Here is a 26,956-nt window from a genome sequence, read left to right as displayed (position 1 = left end):
TTTCTTCTGTAGGTTGGACAAATGCGGCCATATGGAGGGTAGTTTCGTCATTCATGCACATTGTATTTAATATAGGTCGGCTAAAATTATTATAAATTATTAGTTGTTCAGTTATTAATAAGTGTCCATTGTATTTAATAACTAAAATAAACAATTCATAAGCTTTTAAAAATAAATATATATTAGGAAGCTTATAATTCATGGATATTTTGTTATTCATTATATATAAAATAAAATAAATAAAAAAATAAAATTGAAAAGTAAATTTTTTTTTATTTACTATCTCCCACGTTTGAAATAAAAAATACAGTAAAAGAGGGAGAAAATTAAAAAGTAATAATTTCAAAAGTAAAGCGCATGAAATTAATTAAAAAATTATATTTTTATCTTTGGAATTATTTATTTTAATTATATATATAATAAAAAAATTAATGGAGCATTTGTAAAGATTAACCAAAAACTAAATGCTTAATACAAAAAGCAATGATTCACCCTTTATCATTCATGTTCGGATCATAATTAGAATTTTACCATATTAAGAATCCGTTTATTTTATAAAAATTATTTTTTAAAAAAATATTTTTTTATATTTTATATTATTTGAAATATTTAAAATTTTTAATTAATAAAAAATATTTTTTAGTTAAAAAAATAAATTATTTTTTAAAAAAATAATAAGAAAATTTATTTTTTATATTTTAAAATTATTATTAAAACTTTTATATATAAATTTATTAATATTTTTTATTTTTTAAATTAAAATTAAATAATAAAAAATAAATTATTCTATTAAAAATTATTTTTCAAATATAAATTATTTTATCAGAATTAAAATGCAAAAATAAAAGCAACTCAATTCAGCATGTAAGGAGGTTAGAAGATTGTTAATAAAGTTGTATTTAAATAACATTTTAAATATTTTTAAAATTATACACTACAAAGACAACCTTTCTGTTCATAGCTTTGATTGCTTTTAATATCCTTATTCTTTGACGCAAGTTTCTCTCAGTAATTTATTTATGACTCGATACTCTCGTATTTTTTTCTTCCTTAAACTTAACTTCTTATTTTTCCATGGAAGACTATTTGCGTTAATTGACTATCATAAAAAGATGTTGTTGTCCCTATTAAGAGTTACAGAGATATTCTGATCGTCACTTATGATTTCTGTATGGTGGGGATGTTTCACACATACAATCCAATCAATTTTCAGAATATGCAGACCTTTTTGCCAGATTTATAGCGTCATTTAGAGGGGTATCTATTATGAAATTAGAGGCAAAAAGATATCTATTTCGATTTTTTAATAATGTTGATTTTGAAAATATAGAGAATGGGGCCCTTGGTTGTACAATCGATTCCTACTTGTTTGGAAGGAAATACAATGTAATGAAAATCCTCTCCACATCCCTCTAACTCATTCTAATTTTTGGATTATGATTAAAGACCTCCCTTTTGGTTATTATAATGAGACGTTGACTAAATTGGTCGGATATTTTATTGACCACTATAAATAGTATGATATGAAAAATGTTTCAGTTATGTCGCCGGACCCCATGAGAGTTAAAGTTTGTTTGGACATTCGACAGCCATTGAAACAACGAAAGAAATTTGTTGAAAATGACAGTACTGTGTTTACTGTGAAGTTTCAATACAAAAAACTGATAATTTTTTGCTATCTATGTGGAAAACTGGATCACGTGGAGACTTTTTGTAACTTGCGGCTGAGGTTGAAGAAAGAAGATGTCAAGTTTGGTTGGGGCGATTTCCTCAGAACACTTGTTTATCGGAACCAGAGACCGACAAACCTATGGCTGTGTGATTCCGGCAATTCTACTCCGCCAGGATTTTTGTCCAGATTGGTATCAACTAGTAATTTTGAAAACACTAATTTGGCAGCACATAATAGGCATTTTTCCTTATTTGGCAAAAGTCAATCCATGTAAATAAGGAGTTTGAAGACCATATTATGGATATGGACAATAATTCTGTGGGTCAAGACAGTTCTAATAAGCTTGATGAGGAGATTGCACCCAAATAAATGATGATGCTAAAAAAAGGTCAAGAAACACTAAACATAGGTTTTCCTTCCTCTCAACATGATGCCTCTAACAACATCCCTACAAATGTTAATTTGACAGGCAACAGTGAAACAGTTCATCCCGTCAAAGGTTGGGATAGCCAAAAGCACTGATCGTCCTTTGTTGGAACTACCGAATACTCGACAATCCTCGGACAGTTAATGCATTAAAGGATTTGGTTACTAATTACAAGCCGAACATTTTATTTTTGATGGAAATAAAAACTTTTAGTTCTCGTATGGAATTTTTTCGTAATTTTTACATTTTGATAATTGCTTCTCAGTCAATAAACAAGGATTGGGAGGAGGCATTTCAATAATATGGAAGAGTCATGTGTCTGTTTCTGTGGTTGGCTTTTTTTCAAATTTTATTGATTTGGTTGTTTCAGAAGGTAATGTTCAATGAATGTTTACTAGTTATTATGGGTTTTCGGAATCACAACGACAACGTCAGTTTTGGAATCTTATTCGAACTTTATCTTGTAGAACTTTTTTCTGTGGCTTTATTCGGGAGATTTTAATGATTTATACTCGAGAGATGAGAAAAAATGAGGAGCATTTTTACCAAATTATCTTATGTAGGGGTTTGATTTTGAATGATTGTAAATTTTTGTTAGACTTTAGAACTGATATTTCTGTTATATGAGTTTATCATAATACTACTCTAACTGCTCATATTTTGGCTAGATATTCTATTAGGCATAATTATCTCTTTGTTTGAGATGATATCTCTTTTTGTTTGATACAATTTTATTAATATAATCAATAGTTTTACTTTAAAAAATATATTTTTAAAATTATAATATCTAAAAGTTTTAAATTATAAATCTCAAATTTCAAATCCTTAAAAATAAAAAAATTATGAATAATCATAAAATTAAATTGTAAGGCGAATAATAATTTATTTTTTATATCTTATAAATTTAAATAAAACAACTCTTAATATATTTTTATTATAAATTATACACACACATCATAAACTATTATTTTAATAACTATTTTACAAATAAAAACGCTGTCGTATTATTGAAGTGGAGTGAAAGTTAAAGAATCCTGAGGCTACTATATTTCTCTGTTGGGAAGAGATATCATAAAAAAAAATATATAAATGGAGAGGATTGTTAGTTAATTTTTCATAATTTTTTAACAATAAACTTTTTTTCGAGTCTATTTTTTTTTTATATAAGACTTCATATGATTTTTTATTAAATTAAATAATTAAAGTATTAAATAAGAATAAAAAAATGTTGAATTATATGGGAAATACGAAATTTAATAGGGGTAGAGCGTGTAAGAATAATGGAAAGAGAGCGCGTGAGGTGGAGAACAGAGGTTGAGAAAGGGTCCGTGTCAGTGTCAGAGTATTCTCTCTCTTCGCTTCACAAATTTATATGGGCATTAGGGGCTAGGGCGTTTCTTAGAGCTGCTTATTTTGCTTTCCCTCTTTCTCTCATTCTCGCGTGTAGCTTCCCAACAATTTTCATTTTTATTTTTATCTTAAATAACAAAAAAAACAAAAGAAAAAAAAGAAGAAACCTACTAACAAGAGGGAGAGATAGAGAGAACGCGAGCCTTCTTTCTTAGAAGATACACACACAGCATCAAGAACAAACGGAAAAAAAAAAAAAAGAGAACGAACAATCTACACTGTAAAAAAGAAACAACAAAGTATCAAATCTTTGTTATTCTTCAGCTTCCCTAATATCATACAGAGAGATCTTGTCCCTCTACAATGTCGTATTTGTTGTAGCGGACAAGGTAATCTCCACTTGACGGATTTTCTATCACTTTTTTTTTTGAAAGAAAATTTTTGGCTTATGTTTTTGTTTTTCTTCCCATTTACGCTCTGAATCCATCTTCTTATTCGCTTTTAATTGATACCCATTACACTTAGGAACTTGAAAAAAGTTGTTATTCTTACATTCCCTTTATTCCTTCATGCTGTTCTACAAGTTTCTTAAGAGCTACTCTTTTCTGGGTTTTAGTTTTTTTAATAACCATTTTCGTTCTGCCTGAAAACTGAATTTTAATGGGTTTTTGTTTTGTTGGGAGCTGGATATCTGCTTGGCGACTTTGTTATATTTTCTAGGGTTTTGCCCGATCATAATTGGGCACTCATTGAATTTCGTGATGTCTCCACTGATTAGGGTTTTGATTCAGGAGCAAACTGGAGAATGAACCATCTTTCAAGGGATTGGAGTTCTGAGGTGGGCAGTTCTGTTATTGAACTCTTGAATTGATTGCGGTGATCAATTAAGATTGTTAGCCTTGCGCATGGAAGAGGATTGCATATATTGGATTTTGTGACTAACCAAGTATTATGTTTTGTATAAAGGGCTTTTGCTGCCTTGTATGTTCCGATCTTCAACTGGGGGATGATTTGGGTATTTGGTTTTGGTCACAAGGAAAGGAAGGTGATGTTTCTGTATTGGCCAGGAAGACAACATAGAAGATCAGATTGTAGTGCACCATTTTTGTTTCTTAAGAAACCTTTTGGGTTGACATAGTTTGAGCTAAGTTCTTGGGGGAGGAGGAATTTCTCCAAAGTTACTTTTGTCATCTTGCTTTTCTTGAACTATCACCGTGTAGTGTAATACTATAGTAAGTTTGATTTGGTGGAAGCAGTGGTGACCTTTGGTATTAAGGGTTTTCCTCAATGAATTCTGCTTTGCGCTGTGTACATTTTGGTGAATTCTACTAGAAGGTTGCTGGATTTTGGTATCTGTGCTGTTGGGAGGGATGGAGAAGCTCATGGCGCAGTTTTGAAGCAGGAAATGAATGCGGGGACATGGTGCATGGACAGGAACATAGTTACTGGTCCGTTCCCTTTTCGGAACAGTGCTACTGGAAAGTAATACAAGCATTTTCTTTTGTGGAAGTTGGCCGTGTCTTGTGTTCTGAGATTCTGTGCAATGTCGCGTTGCTTTCCATTTCCACCACCAGGATATGAAAAGGCTAGGAGACATGACGTGGACTTACTAAAAAAGGTGAAATGCTAACCCTATTTTCTGCACAATTATACATTGGCATGGCTTTCATTATGGTTATGGAATAGAATATGTTTTAATATGCACTGGATTGAAACAAGTGATCCCGTTTTGTACTGCAAATTCAATTATGTGAATTATTGTAGGCAACAGCTTTAGCTTAGAGTGCAAAAGTGGTGTTTTCTTGCTGATTCAACTGCATTCATTCTGTTTGAAGAACAGACAAGATTTTAATTACTAGAGGAACAAAGAGTTAAACTGGGAGTTTAGATAATATCAAAGGTAATGGTTGGCTGAGATGGCAGCATGATATTCTTGTTCCCTGATTTAGAGGGACAACAATAGGCGCTTGTGTTGTCTCTCTTGTATATATTTTTTTGGCCTCTATATCCCAAGTTATCATATTGGAAGTTGTTTCATCCCCCCTGTATGGGCAGCCTGATTTTGGAATGTTCACTTAGGAGTTAGGACATTAGTAACTGGTTCTTTGAAGATATATAATTTCTCAAACCTAGTTTAGAATGAAATTTGGTAATGTCATACATTTATTAGGCTTTTATTTCCAGTAAGATTTTATTACTTTATCATTTGCAGCTCTGTCATTTTTCTACTTTGCCATGTTTATTAACTTTTCTCTTTGTTTTCATTGTGAAGAGGTTGATTTATATGCCTTAAAAGGACGTGAATTTAATTTTTCAATTTACTAGTTCTTCTAAGGAGCTCTCTATGACAGCAACTACCTGAGAGTAATGAGAAGTTGAGTTTTGGGGAATGATACTTATGAATGCTAATTTTAGGGTCTTTATGGTTCTTCTGTTGTCATAAATTGTGAGGTAATTAGAGTCTTAAAAGGAGAGTTTAAGGTTTAGAGGCATAGAACAAGATCTGTTCTGTATTAAATTGTTTGCAAAATCAAAGAGACGATGAGGGGAACTTTTTGGGCTTTTCTCATAGATATGTCTTAGCCTTCATGCCCATGATTGTGGCCTTATCACCACTAAGTTATGGTAAATAGGGATAGAAGCTCTGGAATTTTGTAAGGTTGGATGCTAACTTTACCATTCATATTCGCTAATTGTGAGGGGTGCAATGATGTCTTGAACACTGGGCATAACAAAATTGATCTCACTCCGAGTAACACAAATTCAACATGTTTAATGTCTTGACAGTAGAATCCTTTCCTCTTATATGCTATGTTTCTGGTTCCCTTCATCTCTTTAAGTCAAGATTACTTCATCAAAATGTGTCCGCTGTTTTCATGTTTGGCTTCTTCAGAAGTTCTATGTGAATCATTTTGGGGTGTGCCTAAAATTGTAACATGCTGAATGATTGCTGCACTTCTTACTTTTAAAAGGACACTTTAGCTTAGTTGCCTCCCTCTCAAGTTTGATGCTGACTTTCTCAAGCAATTGGAAACCATTCTTTTTGAGCTTCTTTGTTTGGCCTGTTGTAATTAACATTCAGATGGAGATCTTGCAGAACGTTTGATTTCTTTATTGCTTCTCTCTTTCTGATTTTTTTTGGAGACGTTATGGCGTAAGAGATGGTTGTAGAATTGGAGCCTCAATTCTTCACTTCATAGTGCTTCTTCATGCCACTATTTCAAAAATCCTTACCGAGACTAGCAAAGCTACTGTCTTGAGAAAAGTGCCCGAGCCCTATGCAACTACCAAAATTCTGATCCTTGCCTGATTTATTGAATTATCTGTACACAAGTCGCTATCTTTTCTGTGGTTACTATACTTTGCCCCTGTATTTGGATTGTAACCATCCAGAGAGATCAGATAGAAACATATAGAGTTCTGGTTTAGCTCTTTAAATCATAATCTTCTGGTAAATATCAATTTTAGTATCTTTGATGCTAAAACGCTTTGAGTTTTTGGATGCTGTGAATGCACTAATTAGGTGCATGTTGCATGCACTAAATTGATGGCAGATGTTTGTTGAAACTTGGAATTGTTTCATTAATGATGATATCTTCATCATTTTTTGCAACTGGAGAGATTCATCTTAATTTTTATGAACCCTGAAAGTGAGGATCACGCGGACTTGCGGGTCTTATAATTCTGAATGGATGCAATCGTTCTTGCTTCTTACTTCGTAGTGGAATATATCCTCCTGTTGCTATAATGTTGAAAACCTTTTCTTCAGAGCATTGCTAATAAAATAACATGTAACCAGAACCAGGTTATTTTGGTTACCATTTTGACTTGTTGTTTTATACCTGTTGCATGATTGAAAGTTTACCTTGAACTTTGATGGGATTATTTAACTGAGGATGGATATACTACTAAAATGTAGTGTTCTAGTACACTTTTCTCCCAGCCACTGGAGCTTTCACTGAATCTTTATGCTTTACTTGTGTTTGGTTTTCTTTTACTGGCAACACTGACCCTATTGTACTGCTAAATGTTGGTGAGAATACTAGATCTTTTCATAAACTCTGTTCATCTTATTGTCGCAATTGGACTTTATCTTATTATTGCTTTGTTTGATTTATTCTCATTCCATTTTGCTTATTAATTATGGTTACAATCTTGCACTTTCTAGATTTCCTGTACTTCTGAAATATGTCCAAGGTGATTATCTTAGTTTTCAAAAACATCCTTGTTTGAAACTGTTATTTAAGATTTGGTGCCCTGAGGCGCTGAATGTGCCATTCAGCTAAATCCTTGCAATGCATGGACTCTGACATGTTTGTTTTTTCACCATCAGTGTGCTGGACAGTGAGTTAAGTCATCAAACTCTTAAGACTGGGACGAGTTGCATCTTCTTCGTAGACAAATATATTGTGTTGGAAATGCCTCTTCTATACATCTTGGTTCTTGTATGCATATGGAAAGGGAATAGATGCTAAAGATCATAACTGCAAACTGCCTAATTTTTGTTTAGTGATAGTGTTGTAGCCAGGTCTTACACTTTTCTTTTAGTAAATAGCCTTCTTGTTCTGTGATGTACTGATGTAATAGGAATTTTCTACATATTTTACCAACATGGATTATAATGAGTCACTGTGGCAGTGTAGCTAATTATTGGCACGGGTCAGTGCATCTTGGTGTTCTACCAAATTACATTTACATCGTGATGCTCCTAGAATTGGAGGTTTCTCCTAAGGGAGCCTCCTGGGAATTGAAGATTTGGTTGAAATTTGAAACTTATCGTACACACTCTTGCCTTTTAACTTGGGGTGTCCTTAATTCACTTTTTCTTCATTGTATTCATTTTATTCTTAATGTGGGCGAAGAGATGCAGTGATCCAGTCTTTCCAGTTTTATCTTCTTTTTTTTTTCCTTTCCTTTTTCCTTTTAATTGCCTCTCTGCCATGCGAAAAAGTGTCTGTATCGTTTTCTTCTTAATGTTGAGTGTTGTATATTTGTAATTGGTGTTTCGGTTAATAAGAGAAATGGTTAGTTTCTGCCATGTGAAAAAGTATCTGTATCGTTTTCCCCTCTTATCCTATATTTAAGGGAGCAACATGTAGTTATGATTTTATAATAAAAGCTCTTTATAAGCAGCATTCATTTTTTTTCAATTCTCTGAAAGGATCTCTTTACAAGCCAAATTGAATAGGAGATCTATTTAACCCTGCTTGTGTTTGTTCCCGAAGGTGATCCTTTGGTGTCAGACTACGAAGCTTAGGTTGTGTGTGTGATATGAAAGCTTTTCTTTAAATCTTCACTTGATTCACTTGCATGCGTAATGGATACTTGAAGTAATTTTTTTTAGTAAAAAATTTGTATTTAAGTTGTTCCGTACATATTAAGTTTTAGGTAGAAATGCATGAGTTCAATGTTGTATACGATGTCCGTGCTTGATGCAAGGTAATGTACTGCTGAGAATCGACCAGGTTTGGCTCTTCAGTTGAATGGTTTGCTTTCCATGACTTTCAGGAAAAGGACAGGGAGAAGAAGCATAAGAAGGAGAAGAAGAACAGAGAACAGAGAGAAGGTAAAGATAAAGAAAAAAGAGAAAAAGATAGAAGTGATGGAAAGCTTAGGGATAAGAAAGAGAAAAAGGATAAGCACAGAGACAAAAAGGAGAGGGACAGAGACAAGGATAAAGACAAAATTAGTGCCTCAGATGAGAAGAGACTTCCAGGGCAATCTGAACATAACAATGGAGATAAAGCCCCAGATGAGAAGAAAATTTCTGGTAAATCTGAGGTTAATAGCGGAGAAATATTCATCCAAAGGGGGAAGGAAAGAGACTTTGATAGAAAATATATCTCAGGTGAAAAGAAATTTTCTGGGCAATTTTCAAGTTACAGTGAGAGGTTTGCTCAGAACGGCCATCTCACTGAGCAACCAAAGGAGTCTAATTTTGTACAGGAGGTGGACAGGAGGACCAGAGATGAAGCCAGAGGAAGTGGAAAACAGTTGGTTGAGAAAATCACTTGTGTGGATGCACGAAAGGATGAGCAAGTGGTCAGACTGGTGTCAGAGGCTACTGGGACTTTGGCTGATAGCAAGGACAAGAACCAGAGAGGCTATGATAAGAAGTTGGATGGGCAAGGAATCAGGGATGAGTCAGAAATTTCTGGAAAGGCAATGTCTCCGAGCCTTCCTGGAACAGTTCAGACTAAAATTGATAAAACACCAATACAACTGGAGAAGGATATTGAGAAAAGGATTGAAGGAAAAGAAAAGAGCAAAGGAAATGAAGGTGGAGATAGACGTGGCAAAAAACGGAAGGATAAAGATAAGGGAAAAGAAGGTCAAGGGAAGGACAAAAAAAGGAAAAAGGACGAGAAAGAAAAGGAGAAAAATGAACATAAGAATCGAGAGCTGGATAAATTAAAAGAAAACAGCAAGGTTGACCATACGGGAGTCCATAATGCCAAAGCTTCTCATCTTCTCAAGGAGAACACTAAGAGTGGTGTCACTGAGGGAAATCTAAGGAAACAAAAGGACTTGGACACAAATGGATTTTTTGACGGTGAGTCATATAGAAGTGAAAATCATTTATTTTCAGCCCATCCTTCCCTAAATTTCCTGTTTTCCTCCATATTTTGAAATGGGGAGAAATTATTGTGTTGGTACATGGTAGAAAAAAATTCGAGCAAGACTTGGTAGGTTTCCCATTTTTTCATGTTCTGCTGTTAACTTGACCAGCAGTATTTCACAGCGACTCGTCTGTTTACAATCAAATACTTATGCTTTCCTGTTAATTAACAGGTTTTGCTTTATTTTGTTCTGTTTCAGCTATTGACATTAAGCCCAGTAAGATGCCAAGGCCTGCTTCCTCGCATCCATTGATGGAAAATGGAAAGATATTGGCAACTCCTCAAACTTCCGTTCCTTTTTTATCTGATGGGAATTGTGCAGTCAATAATCTTAAGGTCCATGCAAAAGAACGCAAAATAAATGGTCTAATAGAAACACAGGCATTACCTATATCCTCAACAACACAGCCACTGTCCATTCCGACATCAAAATCTTTCCCCACGACTGCACAGGCTGATCAAATAGCTAAAGCGTTGAAGAAACCCCATCCTGATACCAAGTATCTAACTGAGGTGCTTACGGTGCCCAAAATGGAAGAATGGTGTGATTTTGACAACCAAGAATGGCTTTTTCAAGGTAGAGATTTTGAATCAAAGAAGGCCAAGGTGGGTTCTTTTGGGGTTGATGAGACACCTCAGGTATGGTCAGAAGCTTTGCAGATGGAGGCAGCTGAAGTATGCGCACTGCCATATGTAATTCCATACTGATCGATCATTTTTGTGCACTGTGATTTACATGTTGTTCGTCTGATATGCTGGTCATCCAACATAGTAAACTGGGGGTTTGAAGTAGCAACATTCTGCGCTTGATCCAATTATTTGATGATCCTGATGCTGCATTCATCTGATTAATAGCAATGTTGCAGTCTACATTCTTTTGACCTTCTCAGTTTTGTGAGGGTGCTGAATGGAAATGATCTATCACACAGTTCTGGCACATCCTGAGAAAAGCTATGATGGGAGGGGCAGGTTTTACTTATGCATGTGGTACCACTAATTCATTCAAAATGGAAATTTTCATAAAGGCACCTGAGTGGGGTTGCTTGGAAAAGGTGATGTATGAGCTTGTGCAATTTTATTTTATTTGCTTAAAGCTAATCTCTTTCTAATCGAGAATGCAAGAGAAACTAGCTGTGATCTTTGCAACTCCACCACAATTTTGTTTTGTAAAATAGAACACTCTTATTTACAAGAAATGTAAGATAGAGGGAAAGAAAAGTAGTCCCATTCATTTATTCACCCTCTCTTCTGTGCTCTGTATAGGCATGGGATCTCTTAACTTGTTTTGATCTTCTTGTTGCTTCTACCTCAGTAGCTTATGATCTGGACTCTCTAGTGGCTTTCAAGATCATCTCTTCTCCTTTCCTTGAATTCTCTGTTCAATGCCTCTTTTGTAGGACATCAAAATATTTAGGCCACTCTTGATTTAACTTGACAACATGGGATTTTAATTTTGTTAGCCGCGTGGTATGACCATATGGTTTTTGCCGTAGTTTCTTCTATCAGAAGTAGTTAGTTTAAGAGTATTAATAATTTTATATCTAACCTATTTATTTTGAATGGATGTTTAACCAAGCGTTTGAGTTTTGTAATGTGGCATAATCTTTGAGCATTCATATTAATCCAACCGTCTTCCAGTAAGTCTCAATCGCTATTAATAATTTCTCAAACCTTTTCTGCTTTGTGCAATTTTTTCTTGTCTTTCGCTTTATCTCTTAATTTTCAATCGCCACCATGTTTTCTTGTAATGACCAGAATCTAGTCTATAACATCTCTAGGCAGGGCTACGGTTGGAGATGTTGTCTACGAGCCAAGTGGGTTGGATTTAGCCATGAAGCTTCACTACCTAAAAGCTGTCTACTTCTTCAGTTGTGAAGGCAACCCAAGGGCTGACCAGTAGCATCTATTGCTTACTTTTTGTGTTCAAGAATTTAAAGAAATTAAAGCAAGTTTAAGCTTTTTTTCCTCAATCAAGTTGTACTGTGAAAGGGATTTGGAGACACTAATGTTTTCAATCAAATTGGGCAAGCTTTTCTCAATCAACTTGTATTGAGAAAGTGATTTAGAAACAGAAACTGTGTTTTACATAAAACAAAAGAGCAAATATAACTTAAAGAGAATAGAAGTTGTAAATCTGTGAGTGCTAACTTGAATTACGTGTGCAATAATAATAATAACAATAATTAAAAAAGAGCTTACTTTTGAAAGCAAATATTAACAAGTCAACAAATGAAAAAAGGGATAAGGGATGAAAAGTCATAACCTAATCTTAAAATGAGGACCACAAATACAAAAGCTGATGAAGAAGACAACAGGATGATCACCATCAACCCAAAGCCAAAGGTCAATTTGCTAACCTTTGATTTCAATCAAATTGATTCTGACTTGCTTATTCAAAACCCTTTTTTCCTTACCTTAAATGGTCCATGTTTTGGTTACCACTTAGCATTTTTTTTGTGGAATTTTACTATTTAATTTTCATAGTTAATATTTTATGTTATAAAAATATATTAAAATATTTTTAAAATACTAAAAAAATTAATAATCAATTATTAATTTTAAATATTAAGTGTTCTGTGATCTCTACTATATAAAAAAATTTATTAATTAATTTATTAATTTTATACTTTTCGATTAAAGACATTTTAAATTTTTTTTTAGCACTTTGATGTTTAAAATTAATTAATATAATTTATACATGAATATATTAATAAAATTTTTAAATGTAAAAAATAATTTTATTTAAAAATATATATTTTTTAAAATTATTTAATTTTTTATTTAATTATAAAAATATTTTTATTAATTATTTTTTATAAAAAAATATTTTTTTATATAACAATTAAAGTCTTGAAGTGGATTTCAACTCCAATAATTTGTGTAAAAAAAAAAAAAAAATCCTAGAATTCTCTTGATGTGTAGTGTTGACGTTGGATTAGGACAAACTTTTTAAGACGGCAAAAAGTACAAATCAATTAAATTTGTTCGTTATTTGTTAAAAATAATTTTATATTTAAAAAATATATTCTATATGAAATATTTTTTTCATAAGAAATATTTTACAATAAAATAGTTTTCATTATTTAATTTTAATTTAAAATAAATTTATACATAAAAATGTTAATAAATTTTTTAAAATACAAAAAATAATTTTTTCAAAAAAAATAATTTTTCTTAAAATAACTTAATTTTTATTTAATTAAAGAATATTTTTATTAACTTATTTTTTAAAATAATCTAAACGCTAAAAAGTGAAAAATACTTTTCTAAAAATTATTTTATAAGAAATAAATGCACCCTTAATTTGATTTTTGAGCCATATATTATCTTTAAAATTGAGCCTTAAATTCCAAACGATTTTATAAAATTTTCAGAAGATGATAAATGCATTTATTATAAATATATATAGACAATTTTTTTTATAAAAATTAAAATTTATATGTAATTAATTACATAAAGTTATGTATGAAAACTGTAGTAATTTAAATATATATATATATATTTTTTCCATAATGTATGGTTAGGGTATCCTGGTGCTAGCTTTCATCCATGTTCTCCATAGGATTTGATTGGGTGACGTTTTGTTCCATGCTTTTTCACTCTTTCCTTGTGCTTGCGCATTCGATTGGAGTTTTAATTAGTCTTCGACGATATATTAATAGCTAAAGTACAGAATAGGTTATGAATATATCACGATATATATGACAAATTGTGAATTAATTTCACACGAGATATTCAATTTATTTTTAAAATATTTAACTATGAAAACTTGTGGTGGGTGAGTCTAGCTTTCTAGTCTTCAATTTCTAACAACGTAGAGTGAGTGTTGGGTTCCAGCATGCCATGTTGCGCTTGATAGATGGAGCATTAAATATCTTCCACGTGTATGGTTGGATGGTGGCTGGATTAAAAATTTTCTTTTATAGTCGGTTTCAACTCCAATAATTTGTGTGAAAAAACATAAAAAAAAAATCATAGAATTCTTTTGATGCTGAGTGTTAACGGTGGATCAGGACACGACCTTTTTAAGACGTAAAAAAATACAAATCAATTAAATTTGACAGCTCTCCTCTTTTTATTTATGAAAAATAAAAATATCTATTTTATAGAAAATATTTTTTTCTAAATAATTTTTTTTAATTTTAATTTTAAAAATAAAATATATTAATAAATTTATATATAAATATATTAATAACATTTTTTAAATATAAAAAATAATTTTATTTTAAAATAAAAAATAATTTTCTTCAATTTTTGTTTAATTACAAAAATATTTTCCATTCATTATTTTACAAAATATGCTAAACATGAAAAAAATAATAATATCTTTTAAAAATATATATTATATGAAATAAACACAAATTTATTTTTAATTAATAATATTTCACGAGATATGTGCTCTTTCCATATCCAAGTTATGATGGAATGTACATGTTTTCCACAGGGGGAAGAGTATTCGGTTCAAACCGAAAAAATCGACCGAACCAAATTGATTTAAAAATTTGGTTCAGTTTTTTATATATTTCGGTTCGATTCGGTTTTTAATTTCAGAAATTTCAGTTATTTCGATTCGGTTTGGTTTTGATAAGAAAAAAAACCGAAAAAACCGAACCGAACCGATTAGTGATAATAATATATTTTTTAAATAATGTAGAGAAATTAAATCATATTAAGATTAAAATATTTTAATTAAATTTTAAAATATTAAAAATAAAGTGTAAAAAATAAAAAAAAATTATTAAAAATCAAAACCGATTAAATCGAATCGAATCGAACCGAATCAGACCGGTTCGGTTCGATTTGATTTCTGACCAAAATCGGTTCGGTTCGATTTTTATAAACACTAAAATTTCAGTTTTCGATTTATTCGGTTTGGTTCGGTTTTGAACCGAACCGACCGAATGCTCGCCCCTAGTTTCCCATGCAATCAATTCGTCTTTTTCTCCACAAGCTTTTTCCGTAACAGTATTTGTTATGGTATGAACCTTTGGCTCATATTAATATTCGTGTTGTTAAGCATGTGCTTAGGTCCAATAAATTTTCATTTGATTGCAATAAATAATTTAATTAATGTGAGTAAATTATATAAATTGCTCTTTTTTAATTTTTTTATCATACTAAAAAACTTATTGAATTAATTTATTCAGATATACGGTGGCTTTCGCCTGTTGCTTCTATTGATAGTTTATATCATTTTCTATGATAACTTTAGTAAATATTGTTGGTTGTATTTTCTGAAGTAAAAATATGATGTCTTTCATGTCTTTATTCAATTGAAAAATCTTGTTGAAAAATATATTGGTCTTCCAACTAAACGTTTTCAATCTGATTGGAGAGTAAATTTCGATTTTTAACCAAATATCTAAAAGATAACGAGATTGCTTAATATATTTTCTGTCCTTATACACCTAAACAGAATAGTTGTATAAAAAAAAAAAAATACAAACACATTGTTGAGCTAAGATGTATTCTTTTACATCATGCTTCAGTTTCATATTCGTATTGAACTTATGTTTTTGATACTGGTGCATATACTATTAATCGATTACCATCACCAAATATTAAAAATCAAATTCCTTATAAACTTTTATTTTATAAAAAAAATAAATTATGATGAACTACGTGTCTCTAGATTATTATGTTATCCATAGCTTAAACCATATCCTTCTCACAGATTGACATCCAAGTCCAGTCGACGTGTTTTTTCATGTTATAGTAAAATTCACAAGAGGTATGCTTGTCTTGATATCTCCACTAAACGTATTTTTATCTCAAGGCATGTCTTAGTTTTTGAGCATGTGTTTCCTTTTCAAAAGTTAAATGATAATGGCATGAGAAAAACTGAACAACTGCATCCTACATCTGTACTATTACCTTTAGTACTGTCCTTCCAACAAAATGGAATTTTGGGACCCTCACCAAAACGCAGCACCACCAATTCTTTTTCCGCACAAAACGCAGCAGTAGCCTTAAAATAAAATTATTTTCTATATTTTAAAAATTTAATTAATATATTCATATATAAATTTATTAATATATTTTATTTTTAAAATTAAAATTAAAAAATTATTTTAAAAAAATATTTGCTATAGAATATATTTTTTTATTTTTCATAAATAAAAAAAGGAAAGCTGACAAATTTAATTGATTTGTACTTTTTTACGTCTTAAAAAGGTTGTCCTAATCCACCGTTAACACTCCGCATCAAAAGAATTCTATGATTTTTTTTTATTGTTTTTTCACACAAATTATTGGAGTTGGAACCGACTATAAAAGAAAATTTTTAATCCAGCCACCATCCCACCATACACGTGGAAGATATTTAATGCTCCATCTATCAAGCGCAACATGGCAATATGTAAGTCACTTCAAACGCTGGAACCCAACACTCAGTCTACGTTGCTAGAAATTGAAGACTAGAAAGCTACACTCACCCACCACAAGTTTGCATAGTTAAATATTTCAAAAATAAATTTAATATATCATGTGAAATTAATTCACAATTTGGCATATATATCGTGATATATTCATGATCTATTTTGCACTTTAGCTATTAATATATCGTCGAAGCTTAAAAAAATAATTTAGAGTTACTATAATTACAATCATATTGCATTATATTAAAATAAAAAACGACTTATGAATAGACCAATGCAGAAACAGAGGTGATTACTGTAATTCAGCAGCGGAGAATTTAATTGGCTTGAAGTTTTAAATTGTTGGATATGAACTTGTTTTTAATTTTTTTTATCATTATTTGAATTTGGAGTATAAATGAATTAAATTGATTGTGAATTATTTAAAATTTAATTTGATAAAAATTTGATTGAATTCGACACGATTTTTAAATGAGCTAAACTTTAAAGTTAATTTTTAAACTCATTTAGTAAACGAGCTAAATTTAAACTCCACAGTATTCGGTTTGTAAGTTCGTTTTGTTTCTGAACTAGTTTAAGAGTAGACTCACAAATAAACTCGTAAACAATTTAATTATTATTATAAAAGAAATAAACTCAAATTATGTATATATTTTCATGAGCCAAATTTAAATTTTTTAAAATTCAGTTCTATATAGTTTAATTATACTCTTAAACTTACATATATTTAGATTATTAAGATTTAAAAACTCATTTTTATAAATTTATGAGTTAATTTATAAATATACTTATTTAACTAAAATTATTTTAATTTTAAACTTATTAATTTTAAACTAAAACTAAAGGTAAATAAATTAAATTACTCGTAAATTATTCGAAACTAAACTCGGTAAAAACTCGATTTGTCTAAACTCGTTTAACAAACGAGTCAAATTTGAATTTCTTAATACTCAATTTAAATTCGAAATGAATAAAACTCAAATTGTACTCGAACTCAAAAATTAACGAATCAAATTTAACTTTTTCAAAACACCACTCAATTCCTTTAGACTCTTGTTTGAAATATATTAATTTCACTTTGAAATTCACTTGTTTTTTATATAGATTTGTATTTTTTTAAAACTTTTCAACCTTTTAATACAATTTTATTTACATAATTAAAAAATATTAAATTTAAATTTAGATCTAAACTATACATATAGGTAGCCAGTTAACATTTGTTTGTTTTTTTTTTTTTTTTTACCATCGACGTCATTATTATCAAACGGACATCGAAATGCGTGTCTGTGTGTATAAAACAAAGAACATGAGGACAGAGACGACTCTTCCCATTATAGCTGAATCCAATTCAACGTCCCAATAACAAAACAAAATTTCAAAACGGAAGATTAATTACATTCACATCTTGCCCAAATAACATTATTAATATATTTTAATTTATTCATAATAGAGTCCTTTAAATTCGAATTTCTAATTAAAATAAAATTTTATTTAATTCAAATCCTTATTTCAATGAAATAATTTTAAAAAATTTTAAACTGAATATATCAATTTTTATAAAATTTAAAATTATTAAGTTAATTTAACTCTAATCAAATAAGAATTAATGAAAAAAAAAAGGCTTAAATCATAAAAAATGCCAAAAACACGTATGACTGTCTCAATAGCAATTAGATACACATGGTTTATATACCTTCTAGAATTAAAATAAAGCTATTTTGAGAAATATAAAATTTTATTTTTTCAGTGTTTTTTTTTTTTTTTCCCGTTAAAGAAAACTCCAATTCAATGCGCAAGCACAAGGAAAGACTTAAAAAGCGTGGAACAAAACGTCACCCAATTAACTTCGTTTTTTTCCTTGCTTTTCTTTTCTTCTCCACCGTCCTCCTAAATTCTTAAACACTTTAATTCGAGTTATATATTATATTTATTTTCTAATAATATATTATTTTAAAAATTCAAATAATTATTTGAAATTTATTTAGTTTTTAAAAAGTTTAATAATTAAAATATTTAATTTAAATTAATTTTAAAATATTTATCATTAATATATTTAAGATAACCATAAATATCAAATCCGTCTTTAATCTATTATTCTTATTGTCAGATGAGCTCTATCTAGCTTTGAGCAACAAACTCATAGTGATATCACAGAAGGTAGGTGTGTGAATAAAATAATTATTTTTAGAGGAATGACTTTAATTTGGATACATGAATCTTAATTTTCTTATATTAAATTCATAATTTTTATTTCCAAAATATATAGATTCATTATTTGCATATAATTGAACTTTCACAAAATTCAAAATTTTAAAATAATAATTACTGATATAAATTAATATTAAAATATTCAAATCACATTAATTATTTAAATAACTCTATAACTTTTATTATCTTACAACTCAGTGGTAGAATCCTAATTTTAATAAGACATTATTTATATCTTATTTTATTTAAAATTTTATATTCTATTATATCCAGGGCTATATATCATATTTAAACTATGTCTAATACACTAGATAAGGAACTCTCAACCTCTATCATCAAATATAAATTTCTCTCCATTAGTAAATTTTATAATTTATTCATCACATATAATGATATATATTTCTCTCCATTAGTAAATTTTATAATTTATTCATCACATATAATGATTTAGGTATCAGAGAGATTACCAAAACAATCCATTAGACGTTTTCTTTTATCTTCTTTTATATTATACTCGAAGAATTATAATGTGAACAATATCATTAGTGTCGTCTGTAGGAATCGACATAAAAAGTTATGTCAAAAGAGGCACAACTCTAAAATGATAATACGCTTCACGTATTGAAATACTCTTATTCAAATTCAAATGACTTGTTGCTCCCCTAGACGACGTAAAAGCGCCATTTCAGACGGTCAATTTCCCACTTAGGCAGCGTAAGAGCGCTTTTTAGGATGCGTAAGAGCCCCTTTTAGGAAATCAATTGCTTAGGCGACATAAAAGTACCATTTTAAACAATCAATTGTGCACTTAGACTACCTAAGAGCGCACTTATGCGATATAAGAGCGCTCTTTCAGGTAGCTAATTGCCCACTTAGGCAATGTAATAGTGCTCTTTCAGGCAATGTAATAGTGCTCTTTCAGGCAACTAATTGGCCACTTAGGCGATGTAAGAGTGCCCCTATACGATAAAAGAGTGTCTTTTCAAGCAATCAAGAACATCCTTAGGTGATGTAAAAGCGCAGTGACATAAGAGTGATCTTTCAGACAATTAATTATCCGTTTAGACGATGTAAAAGCGCAATTTCAGGCAACCAATTGTCCCCTTGAACGATCTGCACGCCCTCATCAACAACTTCTTATAAAGGCATCATAGTACCAAATCTCATCAATATCAAGCCATCAAAGCAAATGGAAACATAAGTCAGGTAATATTTAATTTATATAAGTTCATCTAATAAAACATTTATATTTTAGTTATATATTAGTAAATTTAGTCCTCTCATTTAGATTAAAATACATCCATAAACATATCATCACCACAAAACAATAAGAAAAAAAAAAACTAAGGTCTCCAAAGTCAAAACACAATGCGATAAGATCGTCAAGAAAAAAGTCAAGACAATTATCAAAGTGATTTGCCACTAAAATTCTGAAATACAATAATTTCATCAAATGAATAATTCGGTCCACTACGGTAAGGTGGACAACTGAAATAAATTAATATCACCGTAACTCTTAATAAAATGGTAGAAATTTATTCACAATAGGACATTATCCATATCAGAATATTAATTCGATAGGATTTTATATCTTATTTTATTTAGGATTTTATATTCTTTTTTATCTAAAATTTCATATGAGCTCACAACCTTCATAATCAAATACACGATTCTCTTCGGCACTAAATCTATTAGTAAATTTCATAATTTATTTATCACATATATTGATTTAAATATCAAAAAAATTGTCGAATCAATTCATCCGTTGTTTTCTTTTATCTTGCAATCCATACCAAAAAAATTATAATGCGAGCAATATCTATTTAACTTTAAATTTAAAAAGCCTTTTTAACTTTTTTTATAATATAGAAATCCTTATTATTGTTAGTAGTTATTTTCAAAAAAATTATCTTGTGGATTCTTATTTCTGTGAAAAATTTTAATTAAAAGTTGAAATAAATTATTGAATTTCAGGACTCTTATCCAAACAAATGCCACCAATATGTTTAGAAACTTGATTAGAGAGAGATGGGAATGTAAAGAAGGAATAATAATAAAAAAAAAGGTGATGGAAAATATTATTTTCATTCCACAAATTTATTTATCTCAAATTTTAAGCTAATTTTTTTTAAGATAATTATATATTAAAAATTATATAAAATTAAATTATATATTTTAAATATATATATTTAATTTAATAATTATTATATTCACGATTACATGAGTTTAGAATTTAGAATTGGAAAAGATTACTATCATATTCATTGATTTTTAATAAATTTATTAATTAATTTCTATTTCAAAATTACTAAAATAAAATGTTGTTATATTTTATAAAATTAAAATTTTTAATATTTTTATTAGAAAAATTATAAATATTTATGCTATTAATTTAATTCATATATTTTTAATGATCAAAATTAAAGATTTCATAAGTCAATTCATTTCTTTTTATTACATTTATTGTTTAGAATATAAAAATTTATTTATTTATTAACTCACAATATTTTTATTTAAAAAAATAAAATCATGCATGATTTTATTATAATTTATTTAAAATTTTTCTATGAAATAAATCATATTAAATGATAAGTATACTTATTACTTAATTTATATAATTTTAAATATTTATTTTATTTAATATTTTTAATAAAATTAATATTTTTTAACAGAATAATTAAATAGTTTGATTTTATAAATATATAAATATTTAATTGAATAATTTTAAAATATAAATATATTAATAAATTTTTTAAAAAAAATTAAAAACTTGATAATAATTATTCTATTATGTAAACAATAAAGTATTAGATTTTAGAACATGTTTTACGAAAATAAAAATTGGGTAATTAAATTTAAAATACTGTCAAAGGACCACACTGAAAATTAAAGCACGCCTATGCTTATAAGGCTTTTTCTCCTAGAGCTGTAGACTAGCGGTGGTGAGATTTTGACACAATTTGAATTTGACAATGGCCACCGTCCCTTTTTTTTTTTTTTTTTTAATCAATGCTTGATGATTAACATTTACAGCTCAATAAGCCAAAAAAAAAAACGATTACATAATTTCAAAGCCTAAAATATAAATAAATAATTCAATAAAATAATTCAAATAAAAAATATATCTCAAATTAAAAATAAATATAAAAATATAATAAATTAAACTAAACTCGAAACATAAAAATCAAATACGTGAATTTAATTATAAAAATTGAGATATCAAGAATACCAACCGCCTCCATCATATTGGAACTATTACAACTACCAATACATATGAACAAACAAAAGAAAAAAATCAATATGTAAAAATAAATTAACTCTTAAAATACTTGAGTTCCAAACAAATAGTCAACTGGAGATATAACTTAGCCGAAAACAGCCAAATAGAAACAGTACCGATAAAAAGCGATCAGAAACACTCCCAAATAGCAAAAAATATAGCCAAAAATCCTGTCAATAAGGTCCCTTAAAAGAATTTCCTCCCAATGTTGAACTTGAGACCTAAAGACAAACCTTACATAGTAAGAATAACTAAGCAAATAAGGATGCAAACCCTCCTGTCAACAAAAGAAACCTTCCCAACAGACATGCACAAATTGTAGAAAAACTATTCATTCCAAAAGTAAAGGGGCCATCACATTTTCCAGACACAAAATCAACAATTTCTTTGCCCGAACCCAACAATAACCATCAAATTAACAACTTGTGCAATGACTAGCATGACCTAGAGCTAAAGACCCTACACACGACCATTTTTTCTATCTTTCTTAACTTTTATGTATTATATTCTTTCATCATTTATTTGTCTTTTAGTTTTGTATGATATATGATTCTTTATATACAATAATAAATTAATAAAAATAAAATAAATAATAAACAAAATTTATAAGTAAATAAATCAATTCTGAAATTACGATAATTAACTATTTTTTATAAAAAATTATAACTATTTTTATATAAACATACTATTTGTATATAAAAATAATTTAATAATAATAATTTCCTGTGGATAATACAAAAATAATTATGGAACCTGTGAGTTAGATAGAGGTCTTTGTCACAGTTATGGAATCATTATTTTTAAAAATTATTGCATTAAAAATATAGATAACTAACTCAATATCAGCTGTATAAAAATAGAGAACATGTCAACCCTAAAAATATTGTCAATTAACAAATTTCATTTTTCAACAGGCGAAAAAAAAAAAAAAAGAATTTTGAGATGAACAACTGTCTTGTAACAATAGGATTATAAATACCCAACACCCTATGGTTTCCAGCTTCATCTTTTTCTTTTCTCCATCCTAATCTTCTTCTATTCCTGCAGCACCAACGCAAAAAATTTCTCATAATTTATTTACAGCGAAACCAAAACCAGAGGCGGCTTTTACACAGACCCACTAGAAAGAAACAGATGGAGATGCATTGGTATGGCTTAAGGACCCCTGGAACCGAGGCTTCTCGCTTCTGCTTCTCATCCACCATCGCCTCTCCCACCGGGACGTACAAGTCCGACCCAGTTCTCCGTTTCAAGCCTGAGAACCGTTTCTCGCACGCGTCGTTCCGAATTAAGGCTGCTGTTAAGGAAGGAATCGCCACTGACAAGAGCTTTTATGAACTGTTGGGGATTCCTGAGTCCGGTACATTGATTGAGATAAAACAGGCTTATAAACAGGTCGCCAGGAAGTACCACCCGGACGTGTCGCCGCCGGATCGAGTCGAAGAGTATACCCAGAGGTTTATTCAGGTTCAGGAGGCTTATGAGACTCTTTCGGATCCTAGAAGGAGAGCTCTTTATGATCGAGACATGGCTCGGGGTCTTCACCTCGCGTTCTCTGCTAGGAGACGGTACCAAGACGATGAGGTATTTTTCTAGTTCTTTTTACTTTTTTGAGCCAATACATTCGTTTTATTTTACGTGGGTTCTTCGATTTGCGCAAATTTGCTTTCGTTATTGTGGAAATTTGAGAAAAAAAAAATTGAGGTTTTCGTTAATGTTTCTGATGCAAGTGCTTTGGTATTAATTTGGGGGGGTATTCATTATTTGCTACAGTTTTTTTTTTTTCTCTCTCTGTTTCAACCTGTTTTATGGAGTCTTTCTTTTAGATTTGTAGTTGCGATGGATAAATCGAGAAATTTTCTTGCTTATTTAATGGTGGACCCGTGGTAGAGCAAGAATCTCGATGCGAGTGTCAGAAAATTTTGAAATAAACTTTGGATTTATGCTTGTCATGTACTGAATCGTTAGTTTGTTCCAGGCAAAGTCAGTGGAAAGTGGAGACTTTAATTTTGTTTAATCGTCAATTAGTGGAAGCTGAGAATTCAGATTTCACAGGATTTATGTTTGTAGCCAAGCGTGCATGTTAATTGTTTGTTCATGTTCATTTATTTGACTTGGATTGTTTCATTGAACAATGCAATTTTCTTATTTATGAGTCAGATCTAGGAAAAACCTGTAATTTCCTTTAGCAAGCTTCACTCAGTTTGTTTCTATATCATTACTGTACATTCATTGGGCTTCTCTTTGGTCTAAGGAGCTGGAAGTGAGAGGCGAGTGGAAGAATCACTGGGAAGCTCAGCTATCAGAGTTGACAAGAAGAAGCATGAACAAGGATGCAGAGGGGAACATGTCGTGGGCAGCTCGAATGCGCAGGCAAAGGGAACGATCATCACAAGAAATTTAAAATAAGTTATTGTTGTGTTCTGCTTACACGTCTTTCTAGTTTCCACGAGGTTGGTACTAAGAGAGAGAGTAATGAAGAAGGTGTAAGCTTATGCATGAAACAGCAGAAGTATAATTAAATCTGCATATGCCAAGTTGCTAACCAAATTAGATATCAGAAATCGGAAATCTTGTATAGTTGTTCTTAAATCTGGCCATGTCAATGATAACTTGCAGCCTTACAGGCGTTTTATGCTGTAAATAAAAAAGTTCAATAGTTTGGGGCTCATCTTTTAGGAACACAAATTCTCTTTGTTGTTCTTCCAGAGCATCATCCTTCCATTGTTGTTCCTTGTGTCATCTTGCTTAACCTTCCTCTTCAGACATTTGACGAACCAGATTTCTGGTTGGCTCATGTGAGATCTTTACAACTTAATATAATATATTAGTGGTTGACAGTTTTGATGAAAGATGCTTTGAATTGATGCCTCTGAAAACGAAATACCTCCTAATCTCATTTCCGAGTTTGTCAGAATTGTCTGTCTGGAATTTTTTTGATTACGAGGTGAAATTTTATGCCATCCCCAGTTATTAATGCCGCCATTGTGCATAAGTTATAGAACTTCTATTCCTTGTTTGGGAGAAATTTAATCGTATAACAGATTTAGATGATTATTTTCGCATAATGTAAGAAAATTTAGTTAATATATATAGTAAAATAATAAATTTTATAATATTACTGAACATCTATCGTGTAAATTTTATATATTAGACAAAATTCTCATATAAATTTTGAATATACACGCAATGCTTTTACAACCTTATATATAATATTAATTTAATTTATTTTAGTAACCTTTACACGTCCATCAAATGAGATAATTATTATTATATTATATGTAATCAGGCTATCTTGGAAAAAAGTTTATTCGCTAACTAGATTACTTGAGCATAAAATATTAAAGAAAGACTTGAGCAATAATAAAACTGCCAAGAAAGTCGTATGCTGATTGACATTGTTAACCTAATAAAAAATAATTATCAATGAACTAATATGGTATTTTCTTTATAATGATTAAATTAATATGTACTAAATAAATAATATATTTAATTATTGTATTATATATAATTTAAATATCAGTAGAATTATATAATATGATGAAATTATACAATATCTAATATATAATTCTATATTATATGAAATTTTATATAAATAATATCCTTATGTGATAAAGATTTTAATATGAAAATTATAAGATATTTAAATAGTTGATGAGTTTAGAGTTATTAAAATTTAAATTTAATATATTTTAATATTTATTTATATTAATAATTTTCAATATTATTCTTTTTCAAAATAATTTAAAATGACTAATAAATAAATTTGGAATCATTGAAATTTTTCAAAAAAAAAAAAAGAAACCATTGACTTTTTTTTTGTATTTTTTGGTTAGGTCGGCAATATATGATGGACGTTAGGTGTCACATCCATCCATAGCTTTTGCAAAATATCAGTATAAATAAGAAAAATATCTTAATTTTCAAAGCATTATTATTTATTTTTCCTAAGTTTTCTTTTAAATTCTAGGCTTTGTATTTACTTTTCAAGCAATTAAACAATATTCGATCTCCCCTTTAAATTTTAATTTTTTTTAATTAAAAATTAGAGATCAAAATAGTAAAATTTGAGACGCATTTACAACTAAATTATCGCTAAATTAAATCTATAAATGTAAATTCTAAATTTTTATAATGATTTAAAATGATAAGATATTAATATCTGTCAATCCAATTATTTGGATAAATTCTCAGTGGTTGCTTCTAAAGTTATTTTGTTTCTTTTATTTAATTATTATGTTAATTGTAGGCATCAAAGTTTTAAAATATGAATTGCAGTTTAATATTTAATTTATTTTCTTATTTTTTTAATATGGTCAGGATTATTATTATTAATCAATTAAAATATTAACAAATATTTCAATTAAATATTCTTATGAAAATTAATAATAATTTATTTAATTAACATTTTAAAATCAAATAAGAATCCTGATTAAAAGATTTTTTAAAAAAAATCCTAATTAGATGAATGGAGATGGCTCAAGAAATAACTGATAATTATAGACATTCAAATAACCGATTTAAGTGTTTGATAAAATTTAAAAAAATCTCAAAGGATAACACACATTAACTCTAATTGCAGCGGTATTTTCAAATTTTATTTTTTTTTAGAACATAGTATTTTTTATAATTTATTAATTATAAAATTAAGAATTTTAAATTAATAAATTATTTAAAATTTATAATACATAGTGTGTAAATGAAAAATACTATAAAATAATGAACGTAATTATATTATTTATTATTATATGATAAAAGAATATATGTATATAAAAATTATATTTTTAATTATTACATGTACTGTATAATAAATTAATACTTCCCTCACCTCATCCAAATGTAGTGTAAAGGAGATGAGGTTGGCGTGGACTGGAGAAGGCCCAGGCACGCGCTGCAACAGGCCAAGAGGGAGACACATGCACGGGCAAGAGTCAGGCCCTAAGGAGCAGGGACGCGCTTGGGCCAGAGAAGGTCCAGGCACGCTGGACACGCAAGCCGCGCATGGGCCGCGTGCTGGGTAAC

At 29.5% G+C, this 26,956-nt stretch overlaps 2 protein-coding genes across 5 annotated transcripts; both read left to right on the top strand.

Moving 5' to 3' along the window:
• Positions 1-3,515: 3,515 nt before the first annotated feature.
• LOC110601406 (RNA-binding protein 25) lies at positions 3,516-11,308 on the top strand. 4 transcript variants are annotated; one of them, XM_021738528.2, is made up of 5 exons: positions 3,516-3,838; positions 4,241-4,287; positions 4,416-5,067; positions 8,958-10,002; positions 10,269-11,308. In XM_021738528.2, the coding sequence occupies exons 3-5, from the start codon at positions 4,993-4,995 to the stop codon at positions 10,775-10,777; spliced, it is 1,629 nt and encodes a 542-aa protein (XP_021594220.1). In that variant the 5' UTR covers positions 3,516-3,838; positions 4,241-4,287; positions 4,416-4,992; the 3' UTR covers positions 10,778-11,308. The 4 variants fall into 4 exon arrangements, with proteins under 4 accessions (XP_021594220.1, XP_043807013.1, XP_021594219.1 ...); XM_043951078.1 differs by having other exon boundaries at positions 4,228-4,287; XM_021738527.2 differs by having other exon boundaries at positions 4,241-5,067.
• Positions 11,309-22,841: 11,533 nt separating this feature from the next.
• On the top strand, positions 22,842-24,605 carry LOC110602609 (chaperone protein dnaJ 20, chloroplastic). Its single transcript, XM_021740171.2, has 2 exons — positions 22,842-23,518; positions 24,189-24,605. The coding sequence occupies exons 1-2, from the start codon at positions 23,069-23,071 to the stop codon at positions 24,336-24,338; spliced, it is 600 nt and encodes a 199-aa protein (XP_021595863.1). The 5' UTR covers positions 22,842-23,068; the 3' UTR covers positions 24,339-24,605.
• The last annotated feature ends 2,351 nt before the right edge of the window (positions 24,606-26,956 follow it).

The sequence above is a fragment of the Manihot esculenta genome, chromosome 15, assembly GCF_001659605.2.
Source record: "Manihot esculenta cultivar AM560-2 chromosome 15, M.esculenta_v8, whole genome shotgun sequence".
Taxonomy (NCBI): domain Eukaryota; kingdom Viridiplantae; phylum Streptophyta; class Magnoliopsida; order Malpighiales; family Euphorbiaceae; genus Manihot; species Manihot esculenta.
This window is presented reverse-complemented; position numbering and strand designations above follow the sequence as displayed.